Source organism: Rhinatrema bivittatum, chromosome 9, assembly GCF_901001135.1.
Source record: "Rhinatrema bivittatum chromosome 9, aRhiBiv1.1, whole genome shotgun sequence".
Classification (NCBI taxonomy): Eukaryota; Metazoa; Chordata; class Amphibia; order Gymnophiona; family Rhinatrematidae; genus Rhinatrema; species Rhinatrema bivittatum.
This window is the reverse complement of record NC_042623.1, coordinates 56,860,195-56,881,008: the sequence shown is the minus strand read 5'-3', so window position 1 is coordinate 56,881,008 and position 20,814 is coordinate 56,860,195. Positions and strand designations below refer to the sequence as shown.

The 20,814-nt window shown below is 42.8% G+C and overlaps 1 protein-coding gene across 4 annotated transcripts in view; it reads left to right on the top strand.

Moving 5' to 3' along the window:
* Window positions 1–20,814, top strand: part of LOC115098931 (mucin-19-like) — a 308,825-nt gene that overhangs the window by 99,291 nt on the left and 188,720 nt on the right. For all 4 annotated transcript variants that reach the window (XM_029616058.1, XM_029616060.1, XM_029616057.1 and 1 more), the window contains 4 exons: window positions 14,218–14,250; window positions 16,277–16,309; window positions 18,336–18,368; window positions 20,394–20,426. In XM_029616058.1, the coding sequence (XP_029471918.1) occupies window positions 14,218–14,250; window positions 16,277–16,309; window positions 18,336–18,368; window positions 20,394–20,426 (132 nt within the window). The remainder of the gene's footprint in view (window positions 1–14,217; window positions 14,251–16,276; window positions 16,310–18,335; window positions 18,369–20,393; window positions 20,427–20,814) is intronic.

Here is a 20,814-nt window from a genome sequence, read left to right as displayed (position 1 = left end):
CACCTCCAGCCAGATAACTTGGGGCATTAAGACTGATGGGAATTTTAAATCCAATGGTTTTGCTCAGCTAAGCCCCTAGCTTAGCTTGAAAAACTATTTCAATACAGATCCCTGAGGCACTCCACTGTTTACCCTTTTCCACTGAGAAAATTGCCCATTTAATCCTACTCTCTGTTTCCTGTCTCTTTTTGACTGCTGCAGCACACTGAGCTGACGATTTTAAAGTATTATCCACCATGATGCCTAGATCTTTTTCCTGGGTGGTAGCTCCTCCCACCCCGCAGACTCTATACCCACCAAAGCACTCTTATCTATACCAGATTGCATCGCACAACCACTATCTGAACTCATTAACACATCCCTGACCTCCAGCAATGTCCCCAACCAACTTAAACTAGCCATTGTAAAACCCATCTTAAAAAAGCCCAAACTGGATCCTACTGACCTCACCAACTTTCGCCCCATTTCCAATCTACCGTTTCTTGGAAAAGTCCTTGAAAAAACTGTTAACACTCAATTATCCAATTATTTAGACCAGCATCAAATCCTTCTACCTTCACAGCACGGCTTCCGCAAACAGTTTAGTACCGAAACCCTCCTGACGTCACTATCGGACTACATCATCAGAGGACTAGACATGGGGCACACATACATCTTAGCCCTTCTCGACATTTCAGCAGCCTTCGACATCATAAGTCACTCCATTCTACTCGACAGGCTGGCTGAAATTGGAATCTCTGGAATCCCCCTCCTCTGGTTCACATCCTTCATTAATAACAGACACTTCAAAGTCAAAATCGGAAAGCATGAATCCAAACCCATCAATATCACGTGCGGAGTACCCCAAGGCTCCTCCTTATCTTCAACCCTATTTAACATATACCTCCTACCCCTCTGCCACCTCCTTCAGAAACTTGGTCTCCCACATTTTGTCTATGCCGACGTTGTGCAAGTCCTCATCCCCATCACAGACTCAATACCCAATGCCCTCCTAAAATGGGAAAGTGCCTTCTACGCCATCAACAGCCTTCTCACTCAACTAAACCTAGCACTAAACACTAATAAGGGGAGAAAGAATTCAGTGCTTACCAGCAAAAAGGAGGCGAAAGAACTGCTTTGCTGTCCGGGGGTAAGGTGTTTGCTTAACCTAGCCCTGACGGTGTTTACAAAGACCCGCTCTCCCGAGTGATGTCAGCCTGGTAGGAACCTTAAAGCCAGAGCTGTTTTTTCTATTTTGGGAGAAAGAATTCAGTGCTTACCAGCAAAAAGGAGGCGAAAGAACTGCTTTGCTGTCCGGGGGTAAGGTGTTTGCTTAACCTAGCCCCGACGGTGTTTACAAAGACCCGCCCTCCCGAGTGATGTCAGCCTGGTAGGAACCTTAAAGCCAGAGCTGTTTTTTCTATTTTGGGAGAAAGAATTCAGTGCTTACCAGCAAAAAGGAGGCGAAAGAACTGCTTTGCTGTCCGGGGGTAAGGTGTTTGCTTAACCTAGCCCCGACGGTGTTTACAAAGACCCGCCCTCCCGAGTGATGTCAGCCTGGTAGGAACCTTAAAGCCAGAGCTGTTTTTTCTATTTTGGGAGAAAGAATTCAGTGCTTACCAGCAAAAAGGAGGCGAAAGAACTGCTTTGCTGTCCGGGGGTAAGGTGTTTGCTTAACCTAGCCCCGACGGTGTTTACAAAGACCCGCCCTCCCGAGTGATGTCAGCCTGGTAGGAACCTTAAAGCCAGAGCTGTTTTTTCTATTTTGGGAGAAAGAATTCAGTGCTTACCAGCAAAAAGGAGGCGAAAGAACTGCTTTGCTGTCCGGGGGTAAGGTGTTTGCTTAACCTAGCCCCGACGGTGTTTACAAAGACACGCCCCCACTGAGTGACGTTCACTAAGACTGTATAAAACTTGATAGGACTGCGGCGCATCGCGTCCGCCGGCGCGTCGCCTAAGCCGCGCGCGCCCAAGGGGCGCGCGCGGCTTAGTTAGCAACTTTGTTTGGACTTTGAGTTGGACTTTGTCACAGTTTTGATGTAAAAGTCGATTTCTTCCGTAATATTGTTTGTTATATGGTATATTATCTGAGGTGCTTTCTTCTCAATTACGAGGAGTCTGTGGATTAAAGATAGGAGAAGGTGGGAAGGCAATAATCTATATTATATTATATTGAACTGCCCCATACTAAGCGGAAGGGGAGAGTGAGGCTGGATTCCTCTACTCCAGTCTCTAATATCCCAGTCCAAGCGAAGATACAAGGCTTTTTCACCCTGGAGCAGCCTCAACACCGGGAGAAATATCCGCTGAAGGGTTAGGTAAGGAACAGAACCAATCCCTTCTGGATAGTCAAATATCTCTGTCCCCGGGAGCACCGAGCATTCCACCACCTCCTTTTCTCGCAGATCCTCAGAGACTCTCCCAGGCCCTGGGGGAAGATACCAAGGGGAACCTGGAAGTAGAGGCAGCCTCAGGGGAAAATACGAGAAAGCTTGCGGAGGAGGTGGGAAACTCGACAGCGGAAATCCAATCGATTTCCCAAGTCTGTCGAGTACGGTCATCAGTACCTAGCATAAATATTCCCAAAATAGACAAACCAAACGTTATTACACTAGATTCTATCTGGCAGGCGATAATATGATGGAGAAATCAATATCATTGTTAGTTACATCTGTGAATAATTGTCAAGATACTTTGGTTTTAATAGAACCCAGGATAAAGAGACAAGCAGAACAAATTGAAGAGGTTACAAATAAAATTATATCGATTCAAAAAGTACAAACAACTATGATTAAATCAGAGTGTATTTTAAAGAGAAGATTAGAAAACACAGAGAATAAATTACGATATTTAAACTTAAGAGTAATAAACTTTCCTAGCGTAAAATTAATTTCTCCTAAGGAGCAATTTAAAAAATATCTTAAAGAAATATTATTATTGCCTCCTGATAAAATACCAGCAATCTCAAAAAAATTTTTCTCTTCTATGGGTAAGAGTGGCAGTGATCTTAAGCATGAAGCTGCTAATGTTAACTTAGATCAAGATTTAACAGCTTACTTGGAAACACCATCAGAAGAACAAATTGAACAACGAGGTATATTGCTAGTCTCATTTAATTTTCCATCTGATAGAGACTTGGTTTTAAGAACTTTTATGAAAAATCGCAATAAAATGTATCTCGGCCAAAAGTTACAAATATATCCAGATATTGTTAAAGACACGCAGATCCGGAGGAAAGCCTTCGTAGAATTAAGTCAGGAAGCCAGAAAGTTAGGTGCACAGGTAAATATCAGATACCCATGCAAGTGTTTAATGTTATATAAAGGGAAGAGGTTTGTCTATTTTGAACCTGAGTTAATGAAGAATTTTTTGGAGAGCCTAAAGAAAGAACTAGTAACTCATGACCAGTCTGGTGATTAAATATTATGGCTGTACTGTTTCTCTTGATTATGTATAATGATCGATTAATATGTTATGTTCCATATTTATTCAATTCAGATTCTTTGTATTCCTTATAACTGTTAGGTGTAAGATTAGAGTTTGCAACTATGGATGTAAACTTTATTTTGCATTATAAATTTGGAAAATTGATAAATAAATAAAAAAAAACAACAAAACACTAATAAAACGGAACTCATGATCATAGCCCCCCAACAACTCAATCCCTCACCCACCAACGCCAGCTCCCTGCACCCCCTCCCAGACTTCGCCCAACATGTAAGAGACCTTGGTGTAATCCTTGACACCCAATTCAACTTGCAAAAATTCATCAACACCACCCTTAAGGAATGCTATTTCAAGCAACACACACTCAAAAAACTAAAACCGCTCTTACATCCCAACGACTTCAGAACTGTGCTTCAGGCACTCATCCTATCCAAAATAGACTATGCAAACGCTATCCTACTAGGCCTTCCCAAAAATGCTACAACCCCCTTGCAGCTCCTTCAAAATGCAGCTGCGCGCATACTAACAGGCACACGCAGAAACGATCACATCACACCCATCCTTAAACAACTACACTGGCTCCCCATATCCTCAAGAATCATCTTTAAGACTCTAACTCTCATACACAAAGCCATCCACAACCCAAATATGCATTGGTTCTCTGACACACTACACCTTCGTACGACATCAAGACCAACCAGATCTCCCTACCTCGCAACAATACCCACTCCTACACCCAAACTATCCCACCTCGCCTCCACCAAACAACGCTCCATTTCCTTAGCTGGTCCCAAGCTATGGAACTCAATGCCCAACAGTCTACGCCTTGAGATCTGTCCAAAGAAATTTAGACAGAAACGTAAAACTTGGCTGTTCACGCACGCATACTCTTAATCCAACAGCCCAGTTCACTTCCCTCCTCCCTCAGCCCCCCTCCATTCCACCCAACTTCACACCCAGACTCCTTCCTCCCCCCCACCCCCTCCACCCAGCAACCCCCTCCCCTCCCATCAATTCCTTGCTTAGCCCCTCCTACCTCTCCCTCGCTTTGTATATTGAATGTATATAATAGAATGCACATAGAATGTACTTAACTCCTGTCTCTTTGTAAATATTCACCCTATTCCCCGCCACTTATCCCAGCTTACTCATATAGCTCCAAATTACCGCCCTACCCTTTCCCTTCCCTTCCCTCCCCCCCAGTTATACTATCAGTTACAATGTAAAGCCCTGTTGGCTGAATTTGCTGTTATCTGGAAACCGATGTGATGTCTCGTGCGAATGTCGGTATAGAAAAATGTTAAATAAATAAATAAATAAATAAATAAATAATATGGAACCTAACATCGTGTAACTACAGCAACTGTTATTTTTCCCTATATGCAACACCTTGCACTTGTCCACATTAAATTTCATCTGCCATTTGGATGCCCAATCTTCAAGTCTTGCAAGGTCCTCCTGCAATGTATCACAGTCTGCTTGTGATTTAACTATTCTTAAACAGTTTTGTATCATCTGCAAATTTGATAACCTCACTCGTCGTATTCCTTTCCAGATCATTTATATATATATTGAAAAGCACCGGTCCAAGTACAGATCCCTGAGGCACTCCACTGTTTACCCTTTTCCACTGAGAAAATTGCCCATTTAATTCTACTCTCTGTTTCCTGTCTTTTAACCAGCTTGTAATCCACGAAAGGACATCGCCTCCTATCCCATGACTTTTTAGTTTTCGTAGAAGCCTCTCATGAGGGACTTTGTCAAATGCCTTCTGAAAATCCAAATACACTACATCTACTGTTTCGCCTTTATCCACATGTTTATTAACCCCTTCAAAAAAATGAAGCAGATTTGTTAGGCAAGACTTCCCTAGGGCAAATCCATGTTGACTATGTTCCATTAAATCATGTCTTTCTATATGCTTTACAATTTTGTTCTTGAGAATAGTTTACACTATTTTTCCCGGCACTGAAGTCAGGCTCACTGGTCTATAGTTACCTAGATCACCCCTGGAGCCTTTTTTAAATATTGGGGTTACATTGGCCACCCTCCAGTCTTCAGGTACAATGGATGATTTTAATGATAGGTTACAAATTTTAACTAATAGATCAAAAATGTCATTTTTTAGTTCCTTCAGAACCCTAGGATGCATACCATCTGGTCCAGGTGATTTGCTACTCTCTAGGTTGTCAATCTGGCCTACTACATCTTCCAGGTTCACAGTGATTTTGTTCAGTTGGTCTGACTCATCACCCCTGAAAACCATCTCTGGAACTGCTATCTCCCCAACATCCTCGTTTGTAAACACAGAGGCAAAGAATTCATTTAGTCTTTCTGCAATGGCCTTATCTTCCCTAAGAACCCCTTTAACCCCTCTGTCATCTAATGGTCCAACCGACTCCCTCACAGGTTTCTTGCTTTGGATATATTTTAAAAAGTTTTTATTATGAGTTTTTGCCTCTATGGCCAATTTCATTTCAAATTCTCTCTTCACCTGTCTTATCAATGTTTTACACTTAGCTTGACAATGCTTATGTTTTATCCTATTTTTTTCAGATGGATCCTTCTTCCAGTTTTTGAAGGATTTTTTTGGCTAAAATAGTAGGGATGTGAATCGTTTTTTGACGATTTAAAATATCGTCCGATATATTTTAAATCGTCAAAAATCGTTAGGGCCACGATACAATACCAATTCCCCCAATTTATCGTCAAAAAATCGTAAATCGGGGGAAGGGGGAGGGCAGGAAAACCGGCGAGGGTCCGGAACCCTCGCTGAACGACCTCCTGCAGTCGATCTCCTGGCGGCGCCATTTTCCGTACGGAAACGATTTGCGGCAGGAGATCGCTCCAGGGGCCCCCTCTGGAGCCCCAGGAACTTTTGGCCAGCTTGGGGGTCCTACTGACCCCCACAAGACTTGCCAAAAGTCCAGCGGGGGTCCGGAACGACCTCCTGCGTCGAATCGTATTGGTCTATGGCCGCCGCCATTTTGCGGTGGCCATTTTGCAAAATGGCGCCGGCTGAAGACACCACGATTTAGTGTGCCGGATTTCCTGCTCTCCCCCTTTCCCCGATTTAGCTACGGACCCGGGGGTAATTTAAGCTACGGACCGCCGCTACGGACCCCCAGGTAATTTAAGGCATTTGGGGTGGGGGATTTAATTTAAAGGGTCGGGGTGGGTTTTAGGGGGTTTTAGTGTGCCGGGGGTGGGTTTTAGGGTGTTTTAGTGTGCCGCTGGACCCCCAGGTAATTTAAGGCATTTGGGGGGGGGGTTCGGGAGGGTGGGGGATTTAATTTAAAGGGTCGGGGGTGGGTTTTAGGGGGTTTTAGTGTGTGTTCACGATTTTAACGATTTTTCACGACAATCTAAACACCCAAATGGCGACAATACGATTCCCTCCCCCTCCCAGCCGAAATCAATCGTTAAGATGATCGAGGACACGATTCACATCTCTATAAAATAGCCTCTTTCACATCACCTTTTAACCATCGTTTTTCCTTCCGTCCACCTTTCTTAATGCGCGGAATACATATGGACTGTGCCTCTAGGATTGTATTTTTAAACAATGTCCATGCCTGTTGAACACTTTTAACCTTTGCAGCAGCACCTTTCAGTTTTTTTCTAACTATTTTTCTCATTTTATCAAAGTTTCCCTTTTTTAAAATTTAGTGTTAGAGCTGCAGATTTACTTATTGTCCCCCTTCCAGTTATTAGTTTAAATTTGATCATGTTATGATCACTGTTGCCAAGTGGCCCCACCACCATTACTTCTCTCACCAAATCTTGCGTTCCACTAAGATTTAAATCTAAAATAGCTCCCTCTCTTGTTGGTTCCTGAACCAATTGCTCCATGAAGCAATCATTTATTACATCCAGGAACTTTATGTCTCTAGCAAGTCCTGATATTACATTTACCCAGTCAATATTGGGGTAATTGAAATCTCCCATTATTATTGCACTGCCAAATTGGTTTGCTTCCCTGATTTCTCTTAGCATTTCATCAACTATCTGACCATTTTGTCCAGGTGGACGGTAGTATACTCCTATCACTATACTCTTACCCAACACACATGGGATTTCTACCCATATAGATTCTACTGAGCATTTAGTCTCTTGTATGATCTTTATCCTGTTGGACTCTATACCCTCCCGGACCTAAAGTGCCACATCCCCACCAAGTTGATCCTCCCTATCATTGCGATATAATTTGTACCCTGATATAGCACTGTCCCATTGGTTATCCTCCTTCCACCAAGTCTCTGTGATGCCAATTATGTCAATCTCATCATTTGCTGCTATACACTCTAACACTCCCATCTTACTACTTAGACTTCTGGCATTGGCATACAGACATTTCAATGTGTGTTTTTTGCTTGTTTTAACCTGCTTTTCAGTTGTTTGGGATAATTCGGAAATCATTAGCTTTGGTGATTTTTTACATATAGGTATATGAACTAGGTTTGCATTTAATGGAACCTCTCTGTTGGGATGCCCTAACTCTCCTGTTTCATTAGTATCCTTCAAGGATACATTTCTCCGAACCATGCACTGCTGAGTGACTGTTGGCTTTCCCCCTTGTTCTAGTTTAAAAGCTGCTCTATCTCCTTTTTGAAAGTTAGTGCCAGCAGCTTGGTTCCACTCTGGTTAAGGTGGAGCCCATCCTTTTGGAAAAGTCTCCCCTTTCCCCAAGTTTCCCCAGTTCCTTACAAAAGTGAATCACTCTTCCCTGCACCATCGTCTCATCCACTCATTGAAATTCTGGAGCTCTGCCTGCCTCTGGGGACCTGCACGTGGAACAGGAAGCATTTCAGAGAATGCTACCCTGGAGATTCTGGATTTCAGCTTCCTACCTAAAATCCTAAATTTGGCTTCCAGAACCTCTCTCCCACATTTTCCTATGTCGTTGGTGCCCACATGTACCACGACAACTGGCTCCTCCCCAGCACTGTCTATAATCCTATCTAAGTGACGCGTGAGGTCTGCCACCTTCGCACCAGGCAGGCAAGTTACCAGGCGGTCTTCACGTCCACCAGCCACCCTGCTATCTACATTTCTAATAATTGAATCACCAACTATGATGGCCGGCCTTACCCTTCCCTCCTGGGCAGTAGCCCTGGGAGATTTGTCCTCAGTGCGAGAGGACAATACATCACCTGGAGAGCAGGTCCTTGCTACAGGATCACTTCCTGCTACACCAGGGTGATGTTCTCCTATTGGGAGACCTTTCTGATCCAAGGCAGCACTGGGGCTGCCAGAATGGATTTGGGACTTAGCTACTATGTCCCTGAAGGTCTCGTCAATGTACCTTTCGGTCTCCCTCAGCTCCTCCAAGTCTGCTACTCTAGCCTCCAGAGATCGGACTCGTTCCCTGAGAGCCAGGAGCTTTTTGCACCGAGTGCACACATACAATCTCTCACCGGCGGGAAAAAATCATACATGTGACACTCAATGCAAAAGACTGGAAAGCCCCCCTCTTGCTGCTGGACTGCTGCCTTCATCTTAGTTTTATTGAGTTCCTAGTTAAGTTTAGGATACTAAGGGAGTTGGAATGGGAGTACTTTAAATTTACAGGTGAATTTAGTAATTAATCAGCTAGTGTCCTACAAGGGGATGATTAAACTTTCAATAAGGGCTGGTACAGTATTATGTTTTAGATAAGATCCTGGCTGATTTTTAATGAGAAAGTGTCTTGTGCCTAAAATCAAGGGTTGAGTGGGTGGGAAAGACAGACACTAGAATTAACTATCTCTGGCTTGCTGTTTACCTCAGACACACACAAACTCTAAAGAATATATCCCTTAATTTCACCTTTCACCAAACTTTTATAAGCCCAAAAATTTCTGAAAACTATACTTACCAATCCTCTTAAACCACGGTTAAATTAATCTTCTCTCAGTTCTGTTTGGAAATTATGATGGAAACTTCGAAAAAGCATGCGGGTGCACGTGAACCTGTGAATCACGGTTCAATAGAAAGAACACGGCCATATCATGACCTTGGGGTCATGTTGTATAAAATAAACCGTACGCTCAGACATTTGCACACAATTTTCTATGGACATGTGCATTTACCCAGAAATGCCACCTCTAATGCATAAGTGAGGGGAACTAAGTAGACACTGGTGCCCTCGAAATTTCCATTTCCCCCAATTTGTTTCCATTTAGCCCATGAAATGATAGGACTTCCTAACCCCACTAGTTAATTAGCATCACTTTGAGGGGCAGATTTTAAATGCCCTGCACGCGTAAATCCGGCCAGATTTACGCGCCCAGGGCCCTCGCGCGCCGGCGCTCCTATTTTGCATAGGCCGCCGGCACGCGCAGAGCCCCGGGACGCGTGTAAGTCCCGGGGCTTTGTAAAAGGGGCGTGTTGGGGGTGTGTCCGGGGGGTGTGCCCGGAGTGACGCGGCGTTATGGGGGCGTGATGCGGCGTTACGGGGGCGGGCCCAGGGGCATGGCGCTGGCCCGGGGGCATGGTCTTGGCCTCCAGACCAGCCCCTGGGTCGGGTGATGGCGTGCCAGCAGCCCGCTGGCACACGCAGATTTACGTCTGCTTTTAGCAGGCGTAAATCATGAAACAAAGGTAAGGGGGGGGGGTTAGATAGGGCCGGGGGGTGGGTTAGGTAGGGGAAGGGAGGGGAAGTTGGGGGGAGGGCGAAGGAAAGTTCCCTCTGAGGCCACTCCGAAATCAGAGCGGCCTCGGAGGGAACAGGCAGCACGCGCTGGGCTCGGTGCACGCAGGTTGCACAAATGTGCACCCCCTTGCGCGTGCCGACCCCGGATTTTATAAGATACGCGTGGCTACATGCGTATCTTATAAAATCCAGCAGACTTTTGTTCGTGCCTGGTGCGCGAACAAAAGTACGCGATCGCGCACATTTAGAAAATCTACCCCTGAATTTGTGAGCCCCAATCCTGAAAATCTTACTGACTAGCCTATTTTTATTTTTATCCTGGAATTATATGCTATCCACAGCAGAAGTAAGGTTACGAGGTAGGGGAACATGGTGCATGCTTGTGGACAATTTTCTCAGTGGAAGGGAGTGGTCAGTAGTAGGGATGTGAATTGTTTTTTGATGATTTAAAAAAATCGTCAGATATTTTTTAAATCGTCAAAAATCGTTAGTCGTGATACAATAGAAATTCCCCTGATTTATCGTGAAAAATCGTAAATCAGGGGAGCGCGGGAAAACCGGCACACCAAAACAACCCCTAAACCCACCCCGACCCTTTAAAATGAATCACCCACCCTCCCGAACCCCCCCCAATGTTTTAAATTACCTGGTGGTCCAGTGGGGGGGGGGGGCAGGCGTGATTTCCCGCTCTTGGGCCATCGGCACCATTTTGGCTGCCACTAAAAAAATAGCGCCAATGGCCCGATAAAAAAAAAAAACCCACCCAACCCTTTAAATTGACTCCCTTAGCCTCCCCCACCCTCCCGACCCCCCCAAAACCTTTTAAAATTACCTGGTGGTCCAGTGGGGGCGCGGGGAGCGATCTCCCACTCTAGGGCCATCGGCTGCCACTAATAAAAATTGCACCGATGACCCTTTGCCCTTACCATGTGACAGGGTATCCGTGCCATTGGCCGGCCCCTGTCACATGGTAGGAGCACTGGATCGTCGGCGCCATCTTTAAAGATGGCTCCAGCCATTTACTGGATGGCTGGCATCATCTTTAAAGATGGCTCCGGCCATCCAGTGCTCCTACCACGTGACAGGGGACGGCCAAAAGCACAGATTCCCTGTCACATGGTAAGGGCAAAGGGCCATCGGCACCATTTTTATTAACGCAGCCGATGGCATGAGAGCGGGAGATCACGCCGGGACCCCCCCCCATTGGACCACCAGGTAATTTTAAAGTGGTTTTTGGGGGTTCGGGAGGGTGGGGGAGGTTTTTTTTATCAGATCGGGCGGAGCCAATAACAAAAAAAAAATCGAGCTGGATGATCAAAATTTTAAGATTTTGAATTGGAACCGGAACCGATCAGATTCCAGTTCCGATTCACATCTCTAATCAGTAGAGTGCCTCAGGGATCTGTACTGGGACCCTTACTTTTTAATATATTTATAAATGATCTGGAAAGAAATACGATGAGTGAGGCTTCTAGGAAAAGTAAAAAGTCATGGGATAGGTGGCGATGTCCTTTCGTGGATTGCAAACTGGCTAAAAGACAGGAAACAGAGAGTAGGATTAAATGGGCAATTTTCTCAGTGGAAGGGAGTGGACAGTGGAGTGCTTCAGGGATCTGTATTGGGACCCTTACTTTTCAATATATTTATAAATGATCTGGAAAGAAATACGATGAGTGAGATAATCAAATTTGAAGATGACACAAAATTGTTCAGAGTAGTTAAATCACAAGCAGATTGTGATAAATTGCAGGAAGACCTTGTGAGACTGGAAAATTGGGCATCCAAATGGCAGATGAAATATAATGTGGATAAGTGCAAGGTGATGCATATAGGGAAAAATAACCCATGCTATAATTACACAATGTTGGGTTCCATATTAGGTGCTACAACCCAAGTAAGAGATCTAGGTGTCCTAGTGGATAACACATTGAAATCATCGGTTCAGTGTGCTGCGGCAGTCAAAAAAGCAAACAGAATGTTGGGAATTATTAGAAAGGGAATGGTGAACAAAGCGGAAAATGTCATAATGCCTCTGTATTGCTCCATGGTGAGACCGCAACTTGAATACTGTGTACAATTCTGGTCGCCACATCTCAAAAAAGATATAATTGTGATGGAGAAGGTACAGAGAAGGGCTACCAAAATGATAAGGGGAATGGAACAGCTCCCCTATGAGGAAAGACTAAAGAGGTTAGGACTTTTCAGCTTAGAGAAGAGACGACTGAGGGGGGACATGATAGAGGTGTTTAAAATCATGAGAGGTCTACAACAGGTAGATGTGAATAGGTTATTTACTCTTTCGGATAATAGAAAGACTAGGGGGCACTCCATGAAGTTAGCATGTGGCACATTTAAAACGAATCAGAGAAAGTTCTTTTTTACTCAACGCACAATTAAACTCTGGAATTTGTTGCCAGAGGATGTGGTTAGTAGAGATGTGAATCGTGTGCCAGATCGTCTTAACGATCAGGTTCGGCTGGGAAGGGGGGGGAATCTGATCGTTAAGATATGTGAATTGGGATCGTTTCCGATTCCAATTCACATCTCCAGGGGGGCCTCGGGGGATGATTTCCCGTTCCCAGGCATCAGCTGCGCTAAAATAAAATGGCGTCGATGCCCCTTTGCCCTTACCATGTGACAGGGTATCCGTGCCATTGGCTGGCCCCTGTCACATGGTAGGAGCATTGAATGGCCGGCGCCATCTTTACTCATCTTTATTTATTTATTTATTTATTTATTTATTTAACAGTTTTTTATACCGACCTTCATAGTAGATAACCATATCGGATCGGTTTACATTTTAACATTTTAACAAGGGAAAAACTAAGGTTAATAATAGATAACAAAGGAAAAAGGAATAAGTCAAAGTTACAATCAACAAGGAATGGAAAAAACTTGGAGGCTTAAAGACAAGCTGGAAGGAAGATAAAGGCAGGTAGAATAAATCTTTATGCCGGCCATCTTTACGCCGGCCATCTTTACTCATCATCAGAGTGCCCCTATAGGGGCTGATGAGTAAAGATGGCCGGCGCCATCTTTAAAGATGGCGCCGGCCATCCAGTGCTCCTACCATGTGACAGGGGCCGGCCAATGGCACGGATACCCTGTCACATGGTAAGGGCAAAGGGGTATCAGCGCCATTTTTTCTTAGCGCAGATGATGCCTGGGAACGGGAAATCGTCCCCCGAGGCCCCCCTGGACCACCAGGTAATGTTAAAAGGTTTTGGGGGGTCGATTTAAAGGGTCAGGTGGGTTTTTTTTTTATCGGGCCGTCGGCAACATTTTAATTAGTGGCAGCCAAAATGGCGCCGATGGCCCGAGAGCGGGAGATCACGCCGGGACCCCCCCCCATTGGACCACCAGGTAATTTAACATTTTGGGGGGGTTCGGGAAGGTGGGGGAGGGTAAGGAATTGGTTTTAACGGGTCGGGGTGGGTTTAGGGGTTGTTTTGGTGTGCCGGTTTTCCCGCCCTCCCCCAAATAATTCCTGTGCCCTATTTAACGATTTAGGATGATTTATGACGATAAATCGGGGGTATTTGTATTGTATCGTGCACTCTGATGATTTAGGACGATTTTAAAATTATCTGACGATAATTTTAATCGTTCAAAAACGATTCACATACCTAGTGGTTAGTGCAGTTAGTATAGCTGTGTTTAAAAAAGGATTGGATAAGTTCTTGGAGGAGAAGTCCATTACCTGCTATTAAGTTTGCCTAGAGAATACCCACTACCATTATCAACGGTAACATGGAATAGACTTAGTTTTGGGGTACTTGCCAGGTTCTTATGGCCTGGATTGGCCACTGTTGGAAACAGGATCCTGGGCTTGATGGACCCTTGGTCTGACCCAGTATGGCATATTCTTATGTTCTTATGTTCTTATTTCTGTGCAAATACTGAGAAAATGAAGGAATGCCCATGCCATACTGAGACCATGCCCATACCTGTCACCATTGTTTTGGCTCATACCTAGAGATACACGTGAGCTCGCATGATTTTTAAAATCTGTTCAGCACATGCGGTCTTGAACTCTGTACGTATCTCCTGGTTTTGGCATTTGTAGGCTGTTTAAAAAGAAATCCTAATATTTTCAAACTTTGTACATTCTATTATTTCTTATCAATTCTAACCTAAACATTGTGTTATTTTCATAGGATCAAGTACAATATCAGGACCATCAACAACAGGTAATTCTTATCTCTCTGCAATTGTTATAACTTGTTCTGCTTCCATGTAGTTGAGATGCTTATGCTTCTCTTATTAAGTTACGTATTTGCATTCCAATTAAATATTCAAAATACAAATTTCCTTTTTTTCAATAAACTACTGTCATGGGAGTCATTTACCAAGGTGCCATAGCCAATTAATCGCATGCGTTAGGACATTATCACACATGATACATGTACCTGAAGACTGAAGACTGGAGGATAGCAAATGTAACCCAATATTTAAAAAGGGCTCCAGGGGCGATCCGGGAAACTACAGACCGGTTAGCCTGACTTCAGTGCCAGGAAAAATAGTGGAAAGTGTTTTAAACATCAAAATCACAGAACATATAGAAAGACATGGTTTAATGGAACAAAGTCAGCATGGCTTTACCCAGGGCAAGTCTTGCCTCACAAATCTGCTTCACTTTTTTGAAGGAGTTAATAAAAATGTGGATAAAGGTGAACCGGTAGATATAGTATACTTGGATTTTCAGAAGGCGTTTGACAAAGTTCCTCATGAGAGGCTTCTAGGAAAAGTAAAAAGTCATGGGATAGGTGGTGATGTCCTTTCGTGGATTGCAAACTGGCTAAAAGACAGGAAACAGAGAGTAGGATAAAATGGGCAATTTTCTCAGTGGAAGGGAGTGCTCAGTGGAGTGCCTCAGGGATCTGTATTGGGACCCTTACTGTTCAATATATTTATAAATGATCTGGAAAGAAATACGACGAGTGAGATAATCAAATTTGCAGATGACACAAAATTGTTCAGAGTAGTTAAATCACAAGCAGATTGTGATAAATTGCAGGAAGACCTTGTGAGACTGGAAAATTGGGCATCCAAATGGCAGATGAAATTTAATGTGGATAAGTGCAAGGTGATGCATATAGGGAAAAATAACCCATGCTATAATTACACAATGTTGGGTTCCATATTAGGTGCTACAACCCAAGAAAGAGATCTAGGTGTCATAGTGGATAACACATTGAAATCGTCGGTGCAGTGTGCTGCGGCAGTCAAAAAAGCAAACAGAATGTTGGGAATTATTAGAAAAGGAATGATGAATAAAACGGAAAATGTCATAATGCCTCTGTATCGCTCCATGGTGAGACCGCACCTTGAATACTGTGTACAATTCTGGTCGCCGCATCTCAAAAAAGATATAATTGCAATGGAGAAGGTACAGAAAAGGGCTACCAAAATGATAAGGGGAATGGAACAACTCCCCTATGAGGAAAGACTAAAGAGGTTAGGACTTTTCAGCTTGGAGAAGAGACTACTGAGGGGGGATATGATAGAGGTGTTTAAAATCATGAGAGGTCTAGAACGGGTAGATGTGAATCGGTTATTTACTCTTTCGGATAGTAGAAAGACTAGGGGGCACTCCATGAAGTTAGCATGTGGCACATTTAAAACTAATCGGAGAAAGTTCTTTTTTACTCAATGCACAATTAAACTCTGGAATTTGTTGCCAGAGAATGTGGTTCGTGCAGTTAGTATAGCTGTGTTTAAAAAAGGATTGGATAAGTTCTTGGAGGAGAAGTCCATTACCTGCTATTAAGTTTGCCTAGAGAATACCCACTACCATTATCAACGGTAACATGGAATAGACTTAGTTTTGGGGTACTTGCCAGGTTCTTATGGCCTGGATTGGCCACTGTTGGAAACAGGATCCTGGGCTTGATGGACCCTTGGTCTGACCCAGTACGGCATATTCTTATGTTCTTATGTTCTTATTTCTGTGCAAATACTGAGAAAATGAAGGAATGCCCATGCCATACTGAGACCATGCCCATACCTGTCACCATTGTTTTGGCTCATACCTAGAGATACACGTGAGCTCGCATGATTTTTAAAATCTGTTCAGCACATGCGGTCTTGAACTCTGTACGTATCTCCTAGTTTTGGCATTTGTAGGCTGTTTAAAAAGAATCCTAATATTTTCAAACTTTGTACATTCTATTATTTCTTATCAATTCTAACCTAAACATTGTGTTATTTTCATAGGATCAAGTACAATATCAGGACCATCAACAACAGGTAATTCTTATCTCTCTTGCAATTGTTTTAACTTGTTCTGCTTCCATGTAGTTGAGATGCTTATGCTTCTCTTATTAAGTTACGTATTTGCAGTCCAATTAAATATTCAAAATACAAATTTCCTTTTTTCAATAAACTACTGTCATGGGAGTCATTTACCAAGGTGCCATAGCCAATTATCGCATGCGTTAGGACATTATCACACATGATACATGTACCTGAAGACTGAAGACTGGAGGATAGCAAATGTAACCCAATATTTAAAAAGGGCTCCAGGGGCGATCCGGGAAACTACAGACCGGTTAGCCTGACTTCAGTGCCAGGAAAAATAGTGGAAAGTGTTTTAAACATCAAAATCACAGAACATATAGAAAGACATGGTTTAATGGAACAAAGTCAGCATGGCTTTACCCAGGGCAAGTCTTGCCTCACAAATCTGCTTCACTTTTTTGAAGGAGTTAATAAAAATGTGGATAAAGGTGAACCGGTAGATATAGTATACTTGGATTTTCAGAAGGCGTTTGACAAAGTTCCTCATGAGAGGCTTCTAGGAAAAGTAAAAAGTCATGGGATAGGTGGTGATGTCCTTTCGTGGATTGCAAACTGGCTAAAAGACAGGAAACAGAGAGTAGGATAAAATGGGCAATTTTCTCAGTGGAAGGGAGTGCTCAGTGGAGTGCCTCAGGGATCTGTATTGGGGACCCTTACTGTTCAATATATTTATAAATGATCTGGAAAGAAATACGACGAGTGAGATAATCAAATTGCAGATGACACAAAATTGTTCAGAGTAGTTAAATCACAAGCAGATTGTGATAAATTGCAGGAAGACCTTGTGAGACTGGAAAATTGGGCATCCAAATGGCAGATGAAATTTAATGTGGATAAGTGCAAGGTGATGCATATAGGGAAAAATAACCCATGCTATAATTACACAATGTTGGGTTCCATATTAGGTGCTACAACCCAAGAAAGAGATCTAGGTGTCATAGTGGATAACACATTGAAATCGTCGGTGCAGTGTGCTGCGGCAGTCAAAAAAGCAAACAGAATGTTGGGAATTATTAGAAAGGAATGATGAATAAAACGGAAAATGTCATAATGCCTCTGTATCGCTCCATGGTGAGACCGCACCTTGAATACTGTGTACAATTCTGGTCGCCGCATCTCAAAAAAGATATAATTGCGATGGAGAAGGTACAGAAAAGGGCTACCAAAATGATAAGGGGAATGGAACAACTCCCCTATGAGGAAAGACTAAAGAGGTTAGGACTTTTCAGCTTGGAGAAGAGACTACTGAGGGGGGATATGATAGAGGTGTTTAAAATCATGAGAGGTCTAGAACGGGTAGATGTGAATCGGTTATTTACTCTTTCGGATAGTAGAAAGACTAGGGGGGGCACTCCATGAAGTTAGCATGTGGCACATTTAAAACTAATCGGAGAAAGTTCTTTTTTACTCAATGCACAATTAAACTCTGGAATTTGTTCCAGAGAATGTGGTTCGTGCAGTTAGTATAGCTGTGTTTAAAAAAGGATTGGATAAGTTCTTGGAGGAGAAGTCCATTACCTGCTATTAAGTTTGCCTAGAGAATACCCACTACCATTATCAACGGTAACATGGAATAGACTTAGTTTTGGGGTACTTGCCAGGTTCTTATGGCCTGGATTGGCCACTGTTGGAAACAGGATCCTGGGCTTGATGGACCCTTGGTCTGACCCAGTATGGCATATTCTTATGTTCTTATGTTCTTATTTCTGTGCAAATACTGAGAAAATGAAGGAATGCCCATGCCATACTGAGACCATGCCCATACCTGTCACCATTGTTTTGGCTCATACCTAGAGATACACGTGAGCTCGCATGATTTTTAAAATCTGTTCAGCACATGCGGTCTTGAACTCTGTACGTATCTCCTGGTTTTGGCATTTGTAGGCTGTTTAAAAAGAAATCCTAATATTTTCAAACTTTGTACATTCTATTATTTCTTATCAATTCTAACCTAAACATTGTGTTATTTTCATAGGATCAAGTACAATATCAGGACCATCAACAACAGGTAATTCTTATCTCTCTGCAATTGTTATAACTTGTTCTGCTTCCATGTAGTTGAGATGCTTATGCTTCTCTTATTAAGTTACGTATTTGCATTCCAATTAAATATTCAAAATACAAATTTCCTTTTTTCAATAAACTACTGTCATGGGAGTCATTTACCAAGGTGCCATAGCCAATTATCGCATGCGTTAGGACATTATCACACATGATACATGTACCTGAAGACTGAAGACTGGAGGATAGCAAATGTAACCCAATATTTAAAAAGGGCTCCAGGGGCGATCCGGGAAACTACAGACCGGTTAGCCTGACTTCAGTGCCAGGAAAAATAGTGGAAAGTGTTTTAAAACATCAAAATCACAGAACATATAGAAAGACATGGTTTAATGGAACAAAGTCAGCATGGCTTTACCCAGGGCAAGTCTTGCCTCACAAATCTGCTTCACTTTTTTGAAGGAGTTAATAAAAATGTGGATAAAGGTGAACCGGTAGATATAGTATACTTGGATTTTCAGAAGGCGTTTGACAAAGTTCCTCATGAGAGGCTTCTAGGAAAAGTAAAAGTCATGGGATAGGTGGTGATGTCCTTTCGTGGATTGCAAACTGGCTAAAAGACAGGAAACAGAGAGTAGGATAAAATGGGCAATTTTCTCAGTGGAAGGGAGTGCTCAGTGGAGTGCCTCAGGGATCTGTATTGGGACCCTTACTGTTCAATATATTTATAAATGATCTGGAAAGAAATACGACGAGTGAGATAATCAAATTTGCAGATGACACAAAATTGTTCAGAGTAGTTAAATCACAAGCAGATTGTGATAAATTGCAGGAAGACCTTGTGAGACTGGAAAATTGGGCATCCAAATGGCAGATGAAATTTAATGTGGATAAGTACAAGGTGATGCATATAGGGAAAAATAACCCATGCTATAATTACACAATGTTGGGTTCCATATTAGGTGCTACAACCCAAGAAAGAGATCTAGGTGTCATAGTGGATAACACATTGAAATCGTCGGTGCAGTGTGCTGCGGCAGTCAAAAAAGCAAACAGAATGTTGGGAATTATTAGAAAAGGAATGATGAATAAAACGGAAAATGTCATAATGCCTCTGTATCGCTCCATGGTGAGACCGCACCTTGAATACTGTGTACAATTCTGGTCGCCGCATCTCAAAAAAGATATAATTGCGATGGAGAAGGTACAGAAAAGGGCTACCAAAATGATAAGTGGAATGGAACAACTCCCCTATGAGGAAAGACTAAAGAGGTTAGGACTTTTCAGCTTGGAGAAGAGACTACTGAGGGGGGATATGATAGAGGTGTTTAAAATCATGAGAGGTCTAGAACGGGTAGATGTGAATCGGTTATTTACTCTTTCGGATAGTAGAAAGACTAGGGGGCACTCCATGAAGTTAGCATGTGGCACATTTAAAACTAATCGGAGAAAGTTCTTTTTTACTCAATGCACAATTAAACTCTGGAATTTGTTGCCAGAGAATGTGGTTCGTGCAGTTAGTATAGCTGTGTTTAAAAAAGGATTGGATAAGTTCTTGGAGGAGAAGTCCATTACCTGCTATTAAGTTTGCCTAGAGAATACCCACTACCATTATCAACGGTAACATGGAATAGACTTAGTTTTGGGGTACTTGCCAGGTTCTTATGGCCTGGATTGGCCACTGTTGGAAACAGGATCCTGGGCTTGATGGACCCTTGGTCTGACCCAGTATGGCATATTCTTATGTTCTTATGTTCTTATTTCTGTGCAAATACTGAGAAAATGAAGGAATGCCCATGCCATACTGAGACCATGCCCATACCTGTCACCATTGTTTTGGCTCATACCTAGAGATACACGTGAGTTCGCATGATTTTTAAAATCTGTTCAGCACATGCGGTCTTGAACTCTGTACGTATCTCCTAGTTTTGGCATTTGTAGGCTGTTTAAAAAGAAATCCTAATATTTTCAAACTTTGTACATTCTATTATTTCTTATCAATTCTAACCTAAACATTGTGTTATTTTCATAGGATCAAGTACAATATCAGGACCATCAACAACAGGTAATTCTTATCTCTCTGCAATTGTTTTAACTTGTTCTGCTTCCATGTAGTTGAGATGCTTATGCTTCTCTTATTAAGTTACGTATTTGCATTCCAATTAAATATTCAAAATACAAATTTCCTTTTTTTCAATAAACTACTGTCATGGGAGTCATTTACCAAGGTGCCATAGCCAATTATCGCATGCGTTAGGACATTATCACACATGATACATGTACCTGAAGACTGAAGACTGGAGGATAGCAAATGTAACCCAATATTTAAAAAGGGCTCCAGGGGGCGATCCGGGAAACTACAGACCGGTTAGCCTGACTTCAGTGCCAGGAAAAATAGTGGAAAGTGTTTTTAAACATCAAAATCACAGAACATATAGAAAGACATGGTTTAA